At 44.1% G+C, this 13,705-nt stretch overlaps 1 protein-coding gene across 1 annotated transcript; it reads right to left on the minus strand.

The window, feature by feature from the left end:
- Positions 1 to 1,528: 1,528 nt before the first annotated feature.
- LOC119289056 (early nodulin-20-like) lies at positions 1,529 to 2,481 on the minus strand. The gene has a single exon (XM_037568488.1). It carries the CDS (start codon positions 2,436 to 2,438, stop codon positions 1,830 to 1,832), a length of 609 nt encoding a protein of 202 aa, XP_037424385.1. The 5' UTR covers positions 2,439 to 2,481; the 3' UTR covers positions 1,529 to 1,829.
- Between the last annotated feature and the right edge of the window lie 11,224 nt (positions 2,482 to 13,705).

The raw sequence follows: 13,705 nt of genomic DNA on the forward strand, positions 1-13,705 counted from the left end.
ACAGCGTACTATTCACACCTAGTCAGAATATTGGGGATGCATACACCCAAAAAGATAATGGGAATCAGAAAAGAAACAAAGAAATCGGACGTGACTAACCACACGCAGCAACACTATTGTCTTGGACAACATAGGGATTACAAGAAATGTCTCCACAAGCAACACCTTTGACAAGTAAACACTACGTAGGCGCCGTATCTACCAATAGAGGGTTGATCGTTGGTCCTCACCCCAAAGAGCATGCCTATGCAATATCCAAAACAATACCTTCATCAAACATACGATGTGTACACACCGTCAATGCCTGATGCAACCGTTGAAAGTCAGACGTTGGGTTTCCAACCAAAAGTTCAAGATCTGGTACTATAGGTTCATGCCACTAATAGTGGGTTTTTAATATTTATCATACCACCAGAAATAGCTATTCTTAACCAGAGAATGTGGGTTCCAACCATTAGAATTTGTGTAAGTGCAAAATAATAAGAAAAATGTTGAACGATGACCATGACTATTATATGAGAAATAACTATTGTACATCATGTGACCAATAACCGCTCTTAGTTTTTTTTTAAAAAAAATCCCAAGTACAACATAAACCGGCGCTCACACAACGCCTATTGAAAAGGAGTGTCAACAAAATTTCAAGATTGAAGAAATCACCATAGTGTCGTCCAATCCCCGCTACCAATATTAGAATAATGTCCTCCCCATTCTATCCCTGTTACAGCGATGAGCCTAGCGCTGACGGACAATATATGGAGGTGTGTTTTCGTCGGATCTTCTTGAATTCGATCGATGCTGGTCTTTGGTGGATCTTCTTGGATCCGTCTGTCATTCATTTTAGACGGTTCCGTTTGGATTTGGCCGACCCTCATCTTCGTTGGTGTGTTTGCAGGTATGACCCCTCTGATCTACCCTTCTCATCTTTGGTGACGGTTGTTTTCTGGTTTGTTGCTCCTTTGCAGTAGCACGACGACTTCTTGAATGCCTACTACAATTTAATTTTTCTCACTTCAGTGAGGCACGGGCAATGATGGCCAGACGCTTTCGATGCGCTTCATTGCTTGTAGTTACCGCAATGTGTTTCATGGATGCAGCTGTATTTTTTCTTTAACTTTTGGAGAACTTTTGTATTGTGTTGCATATTATTAATGGGTCAGAGGACTTCTTCGTGAAAAAGAAGAAATCACCTCGTTGCCTCCCATGAAGAAATATTCCGTCAGGCATGGCCTCTAAGCTAGAGGTTGGTCCCTGATGTGATATGGTACAATAATCCTCCTAACCACCGAATCAATTAGTGTAATAGCATTATGCACGCATATAAAGACAACAACGATCTATTGGTTACTTTTGAATTCTGGTCGTATTCAAATTGTTGACGCCTGGTGCTAGCCGGCGCAATTCTTGAACACTCGCCAAAGAAATCTAAAGCTTTGAGAAGGTTCATATACTCATACATTACCGTAAATATACCAAAAATAGATATTACTCAAAAGCATCATGTCTTCCTACGGTATACTTTCGAAAGTTTGGCAAAAGCTTGACTATTTAAACATGGTAGTAAGACACATGCATTATTTACATATATATACAAAGAGCCATATAAGATATATCGGTTGCTATATCACTTTTTTCTCAATTATATGTATGAAGCACATCCACTAAGTAGAATCGAGAATACCATCAAAGTACAAGCAAAAGAAAATAAAAAGAAACGAAAAGAAAAGGTGAGATTTCTTTTCGATATTTTCTCACCACTCGCTCGCTGCACACATCCATTATTTATGTACCTGGTTGAGCCCACACAGTTGATGGATCTCGAAGGGCCCTTATCTCTTGCCGGGCCGGCCAGCACGGCCCTGGCCCGCCCGCCCGACGGCCACCACTGGTCGGCGTACGACGAAGGCGCCCTCGGCGACGCCCATGGCGTTCTTGCAGCCGTACAGGTCCAGCAACCCTACCACCCCGCCAGTGGCGATGGACCACCGCCGCGGCCCGGCGCGGACGGCCGACGCCGGCTTCGGAGGAAACAGCGCGTCGATGTCGATGGCGTTGGTGCGCTCCCTGGTGCACTCTGCCAGCGCGGCGGCAAAGGGGTCGGCGGCGGCGGCGCCGGGAGCGCCCGGCGCCGATCGGTTGGCGCGGCGTCGGGAGGGCGGCGCGCGGATCGGCGGCGGGAGCGGGAGCGGCGGGGACGGGGAGGCGGCAGGGCCCGCGGCGCCGCGGAGGAAGGAGTGGCTCTTGGGGATGCCCGGGTGGTGCTCCCAGGAGAAGGGGATGGAGGTGGTGCGCGGGGAGGGCGACGGCGAGGAGGCAGCGGAGGAGGCCGTGGAGAAAGACGACGACGAGGAGGACGACGACGAGTGGGAGGCCGCGCGCTGGCGCCGGTGAGCCTGGGCCGGCCCCGTCGGCAGTGGTGGTTGCGTCCGGGTCGTCATGGGCACGAGAGAGGAAGCTGGTAGCTGGCTAGATGGTCGCTGAGTGTGGGAAAGGCGGGGACACAGCACAAGGGGCACATAAATACGTACGCTAAGTACTATGGTGGAACTATTAGCATTTGAGCCCCTTCTTTTTGTCAAAATTACATGTACAACTGGCTTATTCGTTTGTCCTTTTATATATATATATCTCATTTCCTTTTTCCATTTCCCTCCTTCCTGGCTGCTAAGTGCCAAGGGAATGGGTCCTCCATTTTACTTTTTATTTGAAAAGTTGATTCGTTGTTATAAAATGATGAACCGAAGGCTGCTTAGAAGTTCGTTGAATTGCCGCGGATAGCGCCTCTGATTCCCAACTTGAAAACATTATTTCTTCAGAGTAGGCACGGCAGCACAATTTCAACTTGAAAACATTATATAACGTCCTCAAAAAGTTGAATTATAAACAAAGTAAAGCAGGGCCGGATGGAATCCATGCAGCTTCGTTTTTCTACAAAAATCAAATGAGGTCCATCCACACAAATTAAATTGCTGGTGTATTTTATGGTTACGCGCACTAGTTAATTAGCACCAAACAAGGATACCGTGTTGGTTTGCAACTTTTCTTCTCTAGTGCTCTATTTCCTAAATCCCGCACGCGGGCCTTTAATTTCGGCGTCTCAGAAATAGTTTAATTTCGCCATCTTTGCGCTCAATCTGATTAGTAGGTACAATCTACCATATATGTTAAACATATATGGATGACTTGGCTTCTATTTCGAGCTAATGGACAAATTAACAATGTTATTATGTTAGTTAGTAATAAGTATGTACATGTGCTAGCAGATAGCTTAGCTTTGTTTTCAGCTAAAGAGAGAAATTAACAATGTGAATGCATACTCTTGTAAAGTCTTTGCTTCAATTGTACAGCACTGAAGTGATGTGGTGGGCTCGTATAAGATCGTACTGCACATAACGTATACGTACGCGATGTACGCTTTGGGCACGTATGCAGTGGGTGAAATGTGGCACGTACACGTATGTAATGGTTATCCGTAGAAGGGAGGACGAGTGAGATGCAAGGCCAGCTAGCAGCTGGCTGCCTTTCTTTCTTGCCATACACATTCAGAATCCGGTTTCCAGAAACCCACGGACGTACCATGCACGTACTGCATTCAGGGAGCTTTGTACCCTGAATCTTCCGCTCGCCGCTGCTTCTTCTCCTTACAGCGTGCCATTTATATTTGGAGGTGGAGGAGGTTGAAAGCAACGTAGAGCAGCCGTCACTCGGAGATGTTTGCAGGGAAAGAAAGAAAATTACTTACTACTACTTGTTTCATATCGTAAATATTTGCGGGGAAAATGGAAGCAAGAATTCACTGTACTGTTTATTTATTTTTTGAAAAACATATGAACTTTATTCAACTGATATAACGGATACATCGTTAGTGAGGAAAGGTACAAACTCATTCATAGGCTCCTCAAACAAATCAACAGTAGAAGAAAATCTTGCTAATCTAGCGAGCTCGTTCACAACTTTATTTGCTTCTCTATTACAATGTTCGAGTCTAGAAATTGGAAAATCACAAGCTAAGAAATAGCAATCAGCAAAAACTGTTGCCGCTACTCCTGCCGACCGTCCGCCATTATTCATGGTTTCAATGACCTCCACATTATCAGAATTTATAACGAGATGATTACATCCCGCCCGTTGCGCTAGGGATAGGCTGAATCTAAGAGCTCAAGCTTCTGTTGTTAGAACGTCCACACAATGATCTATTCTTCTTAAAAGAACCCGCGGTAAAGTTACCTTTATCGTTTCTTGGAACAACCCTCGCCGTACCCTTAAGAAGGTCATGATCAAAAGAAGCATCAACATTAAGTTTCATAAATACCTGTGTTATAGTAGCCTTTGGAGATGATGCAACAACATAATTAGCCGTAGGAGTTTGTATCCCCGTTGAAATCTATTTGACATCTTGAATGCTCTCCTTATGCACTAGTTTGCGTCTTTCCCATCACAAATCCCAGAATGAAATGGCAATCATCTCCCGAATGTCAACCTCCAAGAATTCACTGTAGGAGTACTGTTGGTTGTGCATTGGGTGGATCGAAGATCAACCTCCAACAAGTGGAATGATGATGAAAGGCCCCTGAACACTCGCAAAAAAAAGGCCCCCTGAACAAAAGGAACACATTTGATGCCCGGCCGCTAAACTGAATGGCCCATTCATGTGTCTGTACGCGCAACATAATGATTCCTTACGCATGAGCGCCGTACGTATACTCATCACCTAATCGACTGTGCCTTACTGTATTTTCTCGTGCCGAATAGAGAGAACTTGGCTCCGGGTAGTGGACGACTGGACTGGACTGGACTGCTCGAGGGGAGATGGTGAGGCGTTGTGAGTCGGTTTTTGCTGCGGTTGGTGGCTGGATGTACGCGTGCGTGCCTGCCCCTGGGTGGTGGTAGATAGGATTGGAAGAGCGTGCGTGCGTGCGTGCCTTCGTTTCCAGTCTTCTTCCCTGGTCTTTTTTTTAGCCTCAGTCTCGCATGCCTTTTGCCCTCTCCCTGTCTCCCCCCGTTTCGTATGCAATGCCCATGGTTGACTTTGAGGCATGTAAAGTGCATACTTACATAATGTAGTTGTCGTGACGATAGATGGTGTGCTTTGCATAACGGCGACATCGCGCCCTGCGATTGAGATCGAGTACGGCCCCGTTAGGTGCTCCTCCCTGGGCCATGTCAGGTGTTCCGTTTCCCCCCCTTCCGTAACATAGTCGGTACGACGTCTCAAAGAAAAGAAAAAGATAGTCGATGCAAGAAATGGTTTCTCCGCGAAGACGCATGAACCCGACACTGTCCTGTCCAACATCGTCACTCACTGAACTCTGAACGAACCAGTTTGTCATACTATGTTTGTGGTCAATCTGGCCATGATCTCGCTCCCTCTTTCCTGGTTTTTTCACCGAAATCTCTTTCCCGGTTTTCAGGGAGAAAAACTATGCTCTTCTCCCATCCCGCACACTTGATTTGCGCATTCAAGGAAAGGAATGTGAAATTTACAGGGTTTCATATGTCAGATCAGCAGCACACTAAGTGAGCAATGCAGGCTACAAAATGTAGACTTAAACCCATTTCAGCATCTACTTCACGGGGGAATGGTATTTTTCCCGTGTGTGATTTTCGGCTCGAGGTACACAAGTGAGACATGATTTTGTGTTCTTTGTTGAGTTGTGATGGCTAAACTCGTAGTATAAACCAAACAGAGGAGCAGTGACAAGATTCTGGAGTACAAAAAATGGTTCCCACATCTCTCAACTGGCACAGTCAGCTGGCCAACCATGTTTGATTGTTACATACACCTACATAAAACAGGACGACGAACTGTTACCAGCTACCTGAACAAGTGAACAGAACAGGACAACTCCTAGACCAAGGTACGCACACAGCTTCAGCCTGACGTGTTGATTTGTGCTACCAGCTACCTGAACAAGTTTTGAGAATTTCTGTCGAATTTTCTGTTCATATGATCCTGAAGTGCAGAAACGCTGCCCTCGTGAGTTCGGTAGGCTCTCGTTTTCTGATAAACAGGTTGCATGCATGAATGCAAAGAGTTGATGTGAATCTGATCAGTTCAGTTCCCTGTCACTTGCACCTTTTTGTGGGAATTAAGGCATGTGCTGTTTAGCCTGAAGCAGCCTGTAGGACTGACGGAGCACGCACCTATTGGGGTTTCATGAATCATGATAACCACTGCTGACATCGACCCGACTACTAAATCAAAGTATTATAAACTGTAGATTAACTGGTAGTGCGTATGTATTTCCTCATTCCCGAATTACTTGTCTTAGATTTGTTTAACTATTGATGTATCTAAACATGTCTAATTTGGGAGGAGGTAATACAATACTATTTAAGTTCAGTGTAAGTAACTACTTTTGTTAGCAAAATCCACTGCTACAATTAAAAAATTAACCATTGCAAGATGACAAATAACTAGATCGAGATCGTTCATCTGCACAAGAGAGAAGTCGAGGAAGAAAGTGGTGAGTGTTGTCTGGCCGACAGTCATGCATCCTAAAGTGTCAACCTCTGCATATCTTCTCGCCACAGAGATGAATCGTTTTGATAACAGCCCTATACTACTAGTACTACACTGCTACTCGTACTGCGTGTTACTGACGAGATACATGCTGGATCTTCACTGGATTGGCCTGGGCGAGGCAGCTTCTCCGTCCTTGTCCGAGATCGTTTTCAGTGCTCAAATTCGCGATCAATTGATCGGCGCTCATAGAGAACGAAAGCGATCACTGAGCTCTCACGAACAGTGAAGTTGGATTAGTGCAGCAAGCTACTCCTGTCAGGACGCTGAGATCACATGCAGTTGAGAAGTGACTTCTGGCTACAGGAGCACTAAATGCTTTGTAGCCTTAGGCTGAGGACCCGATTTGGATGTCGTAACAGGAGGACTAACTAGGTTCATGAAGTTCGTGACTTGGTGACACGTCCAGATTTTGAGCACTTTCTGCAAAGGCACTCAACTCTGGTTTTGCTTAACCATCAGGAATCGGCTCCCCTGTTCCATTCCATAGAAATGAAACCAAATGTTCAGACAATATTCGATAGGTGTTCAGAAATCATGCACTTTTACCCAAAGAACATGATGTGTTCCAAAATTCTTGGACCGTTGTCCTGGATAAAATGGTTCCTTGGGCGCAGGTGTCGAAACTCCCTGATCGAAGCTACTCCCTCCGTTCCAAAATAGATGACTCAACTTTATATTACTTTAGTACAAAGTTGAGTCATCTATTTTGGAACGGAGGGAGTAGAGTAGTATTTTCAAGGGGATGCGTAGGCCCATGGGAGAAGTTCTTCAAGTCCAAGTGAAGTTACATGCGGGCTTCGTTGAGGAGGTTGTTCGAGTACGAATAAAAAATGATGTCAATATGAAGCTTACACGATTTGTTTCGAAAGATAGGAAGGGGTGGCACCAGGTGAAGTAGGAGAAGCTTTCTGATGTAAAAAGAAAACAGAAACAATAAGTACCGAATGTTCCTGTAGTCGGTGTGTGTTGGTTTAGTTTGTGCCGGCCTGCGTGTCTGGAACTGCTTATTGCCTGTGATGTTGTCTGCACTATCTTCTTCTGTGTTGGCTTTTGTTGGCCTTCGTGTGGTTACTTTGAGACCTTGTGGTACGTTTGATGGCTTTATTAATTAGGCTAGTCATAGTGTAACTTAGCTAGTAACATAGCGCATTTTGAGAAAATTCTGCTTATGTGGCAAGTAATTAATGAGAGGTGGTAACATAAGACTGGTCACAATGGGGAGGAACTTAGGAGTAACATCACACACTCTAATACAACTTTGCTTATGTGTCACATATTTAATAAAGAAAGAGGTGCTTGTGGTAACTAGCTAAGTTACCGGAACATTACACACTCCAAGAAACAATGAGTCTATAACCTAATAAATACATTGTTGCATGACACTACATAGATGTGCCTACCCACTATGGAGGTAAGTAACATAGTCTAGGGAAGTGTGTAAGTTACTAGACTATGTTCTTGCCCATTGTGAACAGCCTAATATGTTACTATAACGTAACGATTTTCGATACAAGATGAGTCTATGAGCTAATAAATGAAGTCATCTACGATACTACTACTATATTACTTTGCATTATGAAGGTAGTAACTTAGACTAGTGTCATATGCATGACACTAGTCTAAGTTACTCTCCACTATGACCAGCCTTAGTGGTTGGGGGCACTTCCTTGGTGCGTCTCTTGAGGCGGGATTGTGTGCTCTAAGGCTAGTCATAGTGGGAGTAACTTAGCTAGTAATATAGCGCATTTCGAGAAAATTCTGCTTATGTGGCAAGTAATTAATGAGAGGTGGTAACATAATATGTTACTGTAACATAACGCTTTCCAAGATAAGATGAGTCTACGAGCTAATAAATGAAGCCATCAATGATACTACCACTATGTTATTTTGCATTATGAAGATAGTAACTTAGACTAGTGTCATATGCATGACACTAGTCTAAGTTACTCCCCACTATGACCAGCCTAATCAAGTTGTTGTAGAGTATCTGTTAGTATTAATGTTAATGTTAATGTTAGGAGACAGGGAGCATATTCTTTGTGTATTGACCGTGCACAGGATAGGGCTGCAGATCGACTAGCCTTTTTGTGCAGAGTGGAGCATCAAACAGAGTTGTGGTTGCAGATCGCCCCAGATGCTCTCACTAGCCTATTGGCTACAGATTGTAATCCTATTACTTGATATATAAAGCTTCCTTTTCCACCACAAAAAACTAGCAAGATGCCCGTGCATTGCACGAAACATCAAGATGGATTTTTTTTATAAAACACCTGTTTGTGATTGACCCATGCGGGAGTAATCTCATGTGTAAAAACTAATGATATCTCGAGAAAGTTGAAAGATAAGGTGAGGAGGAGTAGGGTGTGGTGGTTGGACTGAGCGGAGGCACGGGGATGGACGACACCGCCAGCAGCCATCATGCCAGATTGTCCCAGGGGTTTCCTTTTTTAATTGCTCAACAATGAGGCTATGTGAGATAAAGATGAACGAAGGGAGGCCTTATCTGTGAATGTGGAGAGAGGTGCAGGTATCTTTTTGCAAAATTGTCATAATTTGCTTTCTATCCATCAAATATAGATCGGGATGGTCTATATTGCAAGATGACAGACACACCATCATCATCAACTCGTTTTTTTTAATAAAAGTAGAGATATGCATAATTAATTGAAAATATAGACAGTCCAGAACTCATTTCTTGTACATGTTTGCAATATTATAGATGGAGCTGATGGGGTTCGCCGGCACAATAAAATCTCCGTAGTAAAGATGGACACATGGATAACACCGGCAATCGAATTATAACAAACATCCATTACACATAGAAAGAGCCATAGCTGTAATAGATGTTGAACTGTAGGTAAATTAAACCACAATATTGCTTTCATGATGGTATAAGCAGCTAGATTCTGAAAACTATATGAACTTGTCAAAGAAATTGTTAGATCCATGGAGTCTGATGACCTGATGCACATGCTGACTTTATAAACCTTTTCTTCCTCAATATTCTACAACAATGGTAGCAAAAGTGATTCTTAATGTTACACTGAAAACAAACTTATATTGTTCAATTTTTTTGAAAGGGGGTACTTTATTACTTAAATAATTTAAGCATTACAACCGATTCCTACATAACTAATATGCACACAGCAAAAACGGTACTCTCAAACAAATGAAAAAGAAAAAGGCGAAAAAAAACATAAAGAGTCCGTATAACGCCTGAAGCGAAGGGGGGCCGATTCTAAGATCATGCTGCCACCCATGTTGGATAAAAGTACCCCTCGTTGAAGCCTCCAATCGTGTACACACCTTCGTAAATATCAATTCTTCGCACGTTGTAGAGAGTGTTGGGGAACGTAGCAGAAATTCAAAAATTTTCCTACGTAACACCAAGATCTATCTATGGAGAGACCAGCAACGAGTAGAAAGGAGAGGAGAGTTTGCATCTACATACCCTTGTAGATCGCTAAGCGGAAGCGTTCAAGTGAACGGGGTTGATGGAGTCGTACTCGTCGTGATTCAAATCACCGATGACCAAGTGCCGAACGGACGGCACCTCCGCGTTCAACACACGTACAGCCCGGTGACGTCTCCCACGCCTTGATCCAGCAAGGAGAGAGGGAGAGGTTGAGGAAGACTCCATCCAACAGCAGCACAACGGCGTGGTGGTGATGGAGGAGCGTGGCAATCCTGCAGGGCTTCACCGAGCACCTACGGGAGAGGAGATGTGTCACGGGAGGGAGAGGGAGGCAACCAAAGGCCTTAGGTATGATTGCTCCTCCTTTTCCCCACTATATATAGGGCCAAGGGAGAGGGGGAGGGCGCAGCCTTGCCCCATCCTCCAAGGAAGGGGTGCGGCTAAGGATGGGGAGGAGTCCATCCTCCCCAAGGCACCTCGGAGGTGCCTTCCCCTTTTAGGACTCTTCCCTCTCCAAGTTTCCTTGCGCATGGGCCTCTTGGGGCTGGTGCCCTTGGCCCATGTAGGCCAAGGCACACCCCCTACAGCCCATGTGGCCCCTCGGGGCAGGTGGCCCCACCCGGTGGGCCCCCGGGACCCTTCCGGTGGTCCCGGTACAATACCGATGACCCCGAAACTTGTCCTGATTGCCGAAACAGGACTTCCTATATATAAATCTTTACCTCCGGACCATTCCGGAACTCCTCGTGACGTCCGGGATCTCATCCGGAACTCCGAACAACATTCGGTAACCACATACAAGCTTCCTTTATAACCCTAGCGTCATCGAACCTTAAGTGTGTAGACCCTACGGGTTCGGGAGACATGCAGACATGACCGAGACGTTCTCCAGTCAATAACCAACAGCGGGATCTGGATACCCATGTTGGCTCCCACATGTTCCACGATGATCTCATCGGATGAACCACGATGTCAAGGACTTAATCAATCCCGTATTCAATTCCCTTTGTCTAGCGGTATTTTACTTGCCCGAGATTCGATCGTCGGTATCCAATACCTTGTTCAATCTCGTTATTGGCAAGTCACTTTACTCGTTTCGTAACACATCATCCCATGATCAAATCCTTGGTCACATTGCGCATATGATGATGTCCTACCGAGTGGGCCCAGAGATACCTCTCCGTTTACACGGAGTGACAAATCCCAGTCTCGATCCGCATAAAACAATAGATACTTTCGGAGATACCTGTAGTGCACCTTTATAGTCACCTAGTTACGTTGTGACGTTTGATACACCCAAAGCACTCCTACGGTATCCAGGAGTTATACGATCTCATGGTCAAAGGAAGAGATACTTGACATTCGCAAAGCTCTAGCAAATGAACTACTCGATCTTTTGTGCTAGTCTTAGGATTGGGTCTTGTCCATCACATCATTCTCCTAATGGTGTGATCCCGTTATCAACGACATCCAATGTCCATAGCCAGGAAACCATGACTATCTGTTGATCACAACGAGCTAGTCAACTAGAGGCTCACTAGGGACATATTGTGGTCTATATATTCACACGTGTATTACGATTTCCGGATAATACAGTTATAGCATGAATAAAAGACAATTATCATGAACAAGGAAATATAATAATAATACTTTTATTATTGCCTCTAGGGCATATTTCCAACAGTCTCCCACTTGCACTAGAGTCAATAATCTAGTTCACATCGCCATGTGATTAACACTCACAGGTCACATCGCCATGTGACTAATACCCAAGAGTTTACTAGAGTCAGTAGTCTAGTTCACATCACTATGTGATTAACACTCAATGAGTTTTATGTTTGATCATGTTTCTTGTGAGAGAGGTTTTAGTCAATGGGTCTGAACCTTTCAGATCCGTGTGTGCTTTACAAATCTCTATGTCATCTCCTAGATGCAGCTACCACGTTCTATTTGGATCTATTCCAAATAACTGTTCTACTTGGAGCTATTCTAAATTGTTGCTCCATTATACGTATCCGGTATCTCTACTCAGAGCAATCCGGATAGGTGTCAAGCTTGCATCGACGTAACCCTTTACGACGAACTCTTTTACCACCTCCATAATCGAGAAAATTCCTTAGTCCACTAGTTACTAAGGATAACTTTGACCGCTGTCCTGTGAGCCATTCTTGGATCACTCTTGTACCCCTTGACTGACTCATGGCAAGGCACACCTCAGGTGCGGTACACAGCATAGCATACTGAAGAGCCTACGTCTTAAGCATAGGGGACGACCTTCGTCCTTTCTCTCTATTCTGCCGTGGTCGAGCTTTAAGTCTTAACTTCGTACCTTACAACTCAGGCAAGAACTCCTTCTTTGACTGGTTCATCTTGAACACCTTCAAGATCATGTCAAGGTATGTGCTCATTTGAAAGTATTATTAAGCATTTTGATCTATCTTATTGATCTTGATGCTCAATGTTCAAGTAGCTTGATCCAGGTTTTCTATTGAAAACACCTTTCAAATAACCCTATATGCTTTCTAGAAATTCTACATCATTTCTGATCAACAATATGTCAACAACATATACTCATCAGAAATTCTATAGTGCTCCCACTCACTTCTTTGGAAATATAAGTTTCTCATAAACTTTGTATACACCCAAAATCTTTGATCATCATCAAAGCATACATTCCAACTCCGAGATGCTCACTCCAGTCCTCAGAAGGATTGCTGGAGCTTTGCATACTTATTAGCATATTTCAGGATAGACAAAACCTTCCGGTTGTATCACATACAACCTTTCCTCAAGAATCGTCGAGGAAACAATGTTTTGACATCCTATCTGCAAGATTTCATAAATAATGCAGTAATTGCTAATATAATTCCAACAGACTCTTAGCATCGCTACGAGTGAGAAAGTCTCATCGTAGTCAACTCCTTGAACTTGTCGAAAAAACATCTTAGCGACAAGTCGAGCTTTCTCAATGGTGATACTTACCATCATTGTCTGTCTTCCTTTTAAAATCCATATGTACCTAATAGCCTTACGACCATCAAGTAGTTCTTCCAAAGTCTACACTTTGTTTTCATGCATGGATCCTCTCTCGGGTTTTATGGCCTTGAGCCATTTATCGGAATCCGGGCCCACCATCGCTTCTCCATAGCTCGTAGGTTCATTGTTGTCTAGCAACATGACTTTTAAGACAGGATCACCGTACCACTCCGAAGTAGTACGTGTCCTTGTCATCCTACGAGGTTTGGTAGTGACTTGATCCGAAGTTTCATGATCAATATCATAAGCTTCCACTTCAATTGGTGTAGGTGCCACAGGAACAACTTCCTGTGCCCTGCCACACACTAGTTGAAGAGACAGTTCAATAACCTCATCAAGTTTCCACCATCCTCCCACTCAATTCTTTCGAGAGAAACTTTTCCTCGAGAAAGGACCCGATTCTAGAAACAATCCATATTGCTTTCGGATCTGAATTAGGAGGTATACCCAACTGTTTTGGGTTTCCTATGAAGATGCATTTTATCCGCTTTGGGTTCGAGCTTAATCCTGAAACTTTTTCACATAAGCGTCGCAGCCCCAAACCTTTAAGAAACGACAACTTAGGTTTCTCTAAACCATAATTCATACGGTGTCATCTCATCGGAATTACGTGGTGCCCTATTTAAAGTGAATGTGGTTGTCTCTAATGCCTAACCCATGAACGATAGTGGTAATTCGATAAGAGACATCATGGCACGCACCATATCCAATAGGGTGCAACTATGATG

The sequence above is a fragment of the Triticum dicoccoides genome, chromosome 4A (genome assembly GCF_002162155.2).
Source record: "Triticum dicoccoides isolate Atlit2015 ecotype Zavitan chromosome 4A, WEW_v2.0, whole genome shotgun sequence".
Classification (NCBI taxonomy): Eukaryota; Viridiplantae; Streptophyta; class Magnoliopsida; order Poales; family Poaceae; genus Triticum; species Triticum dicoccoides.

Bases quoted from the DNA above. Each gene is read 5' to 3' on its own strand.
- LOC119289056 (XM_037568488.1), bottom strand. From the start codon at position 2,438: ATGACGACCCGGACGCAACCACCACTGCCGACGGGGCCGGCCCAGGCT.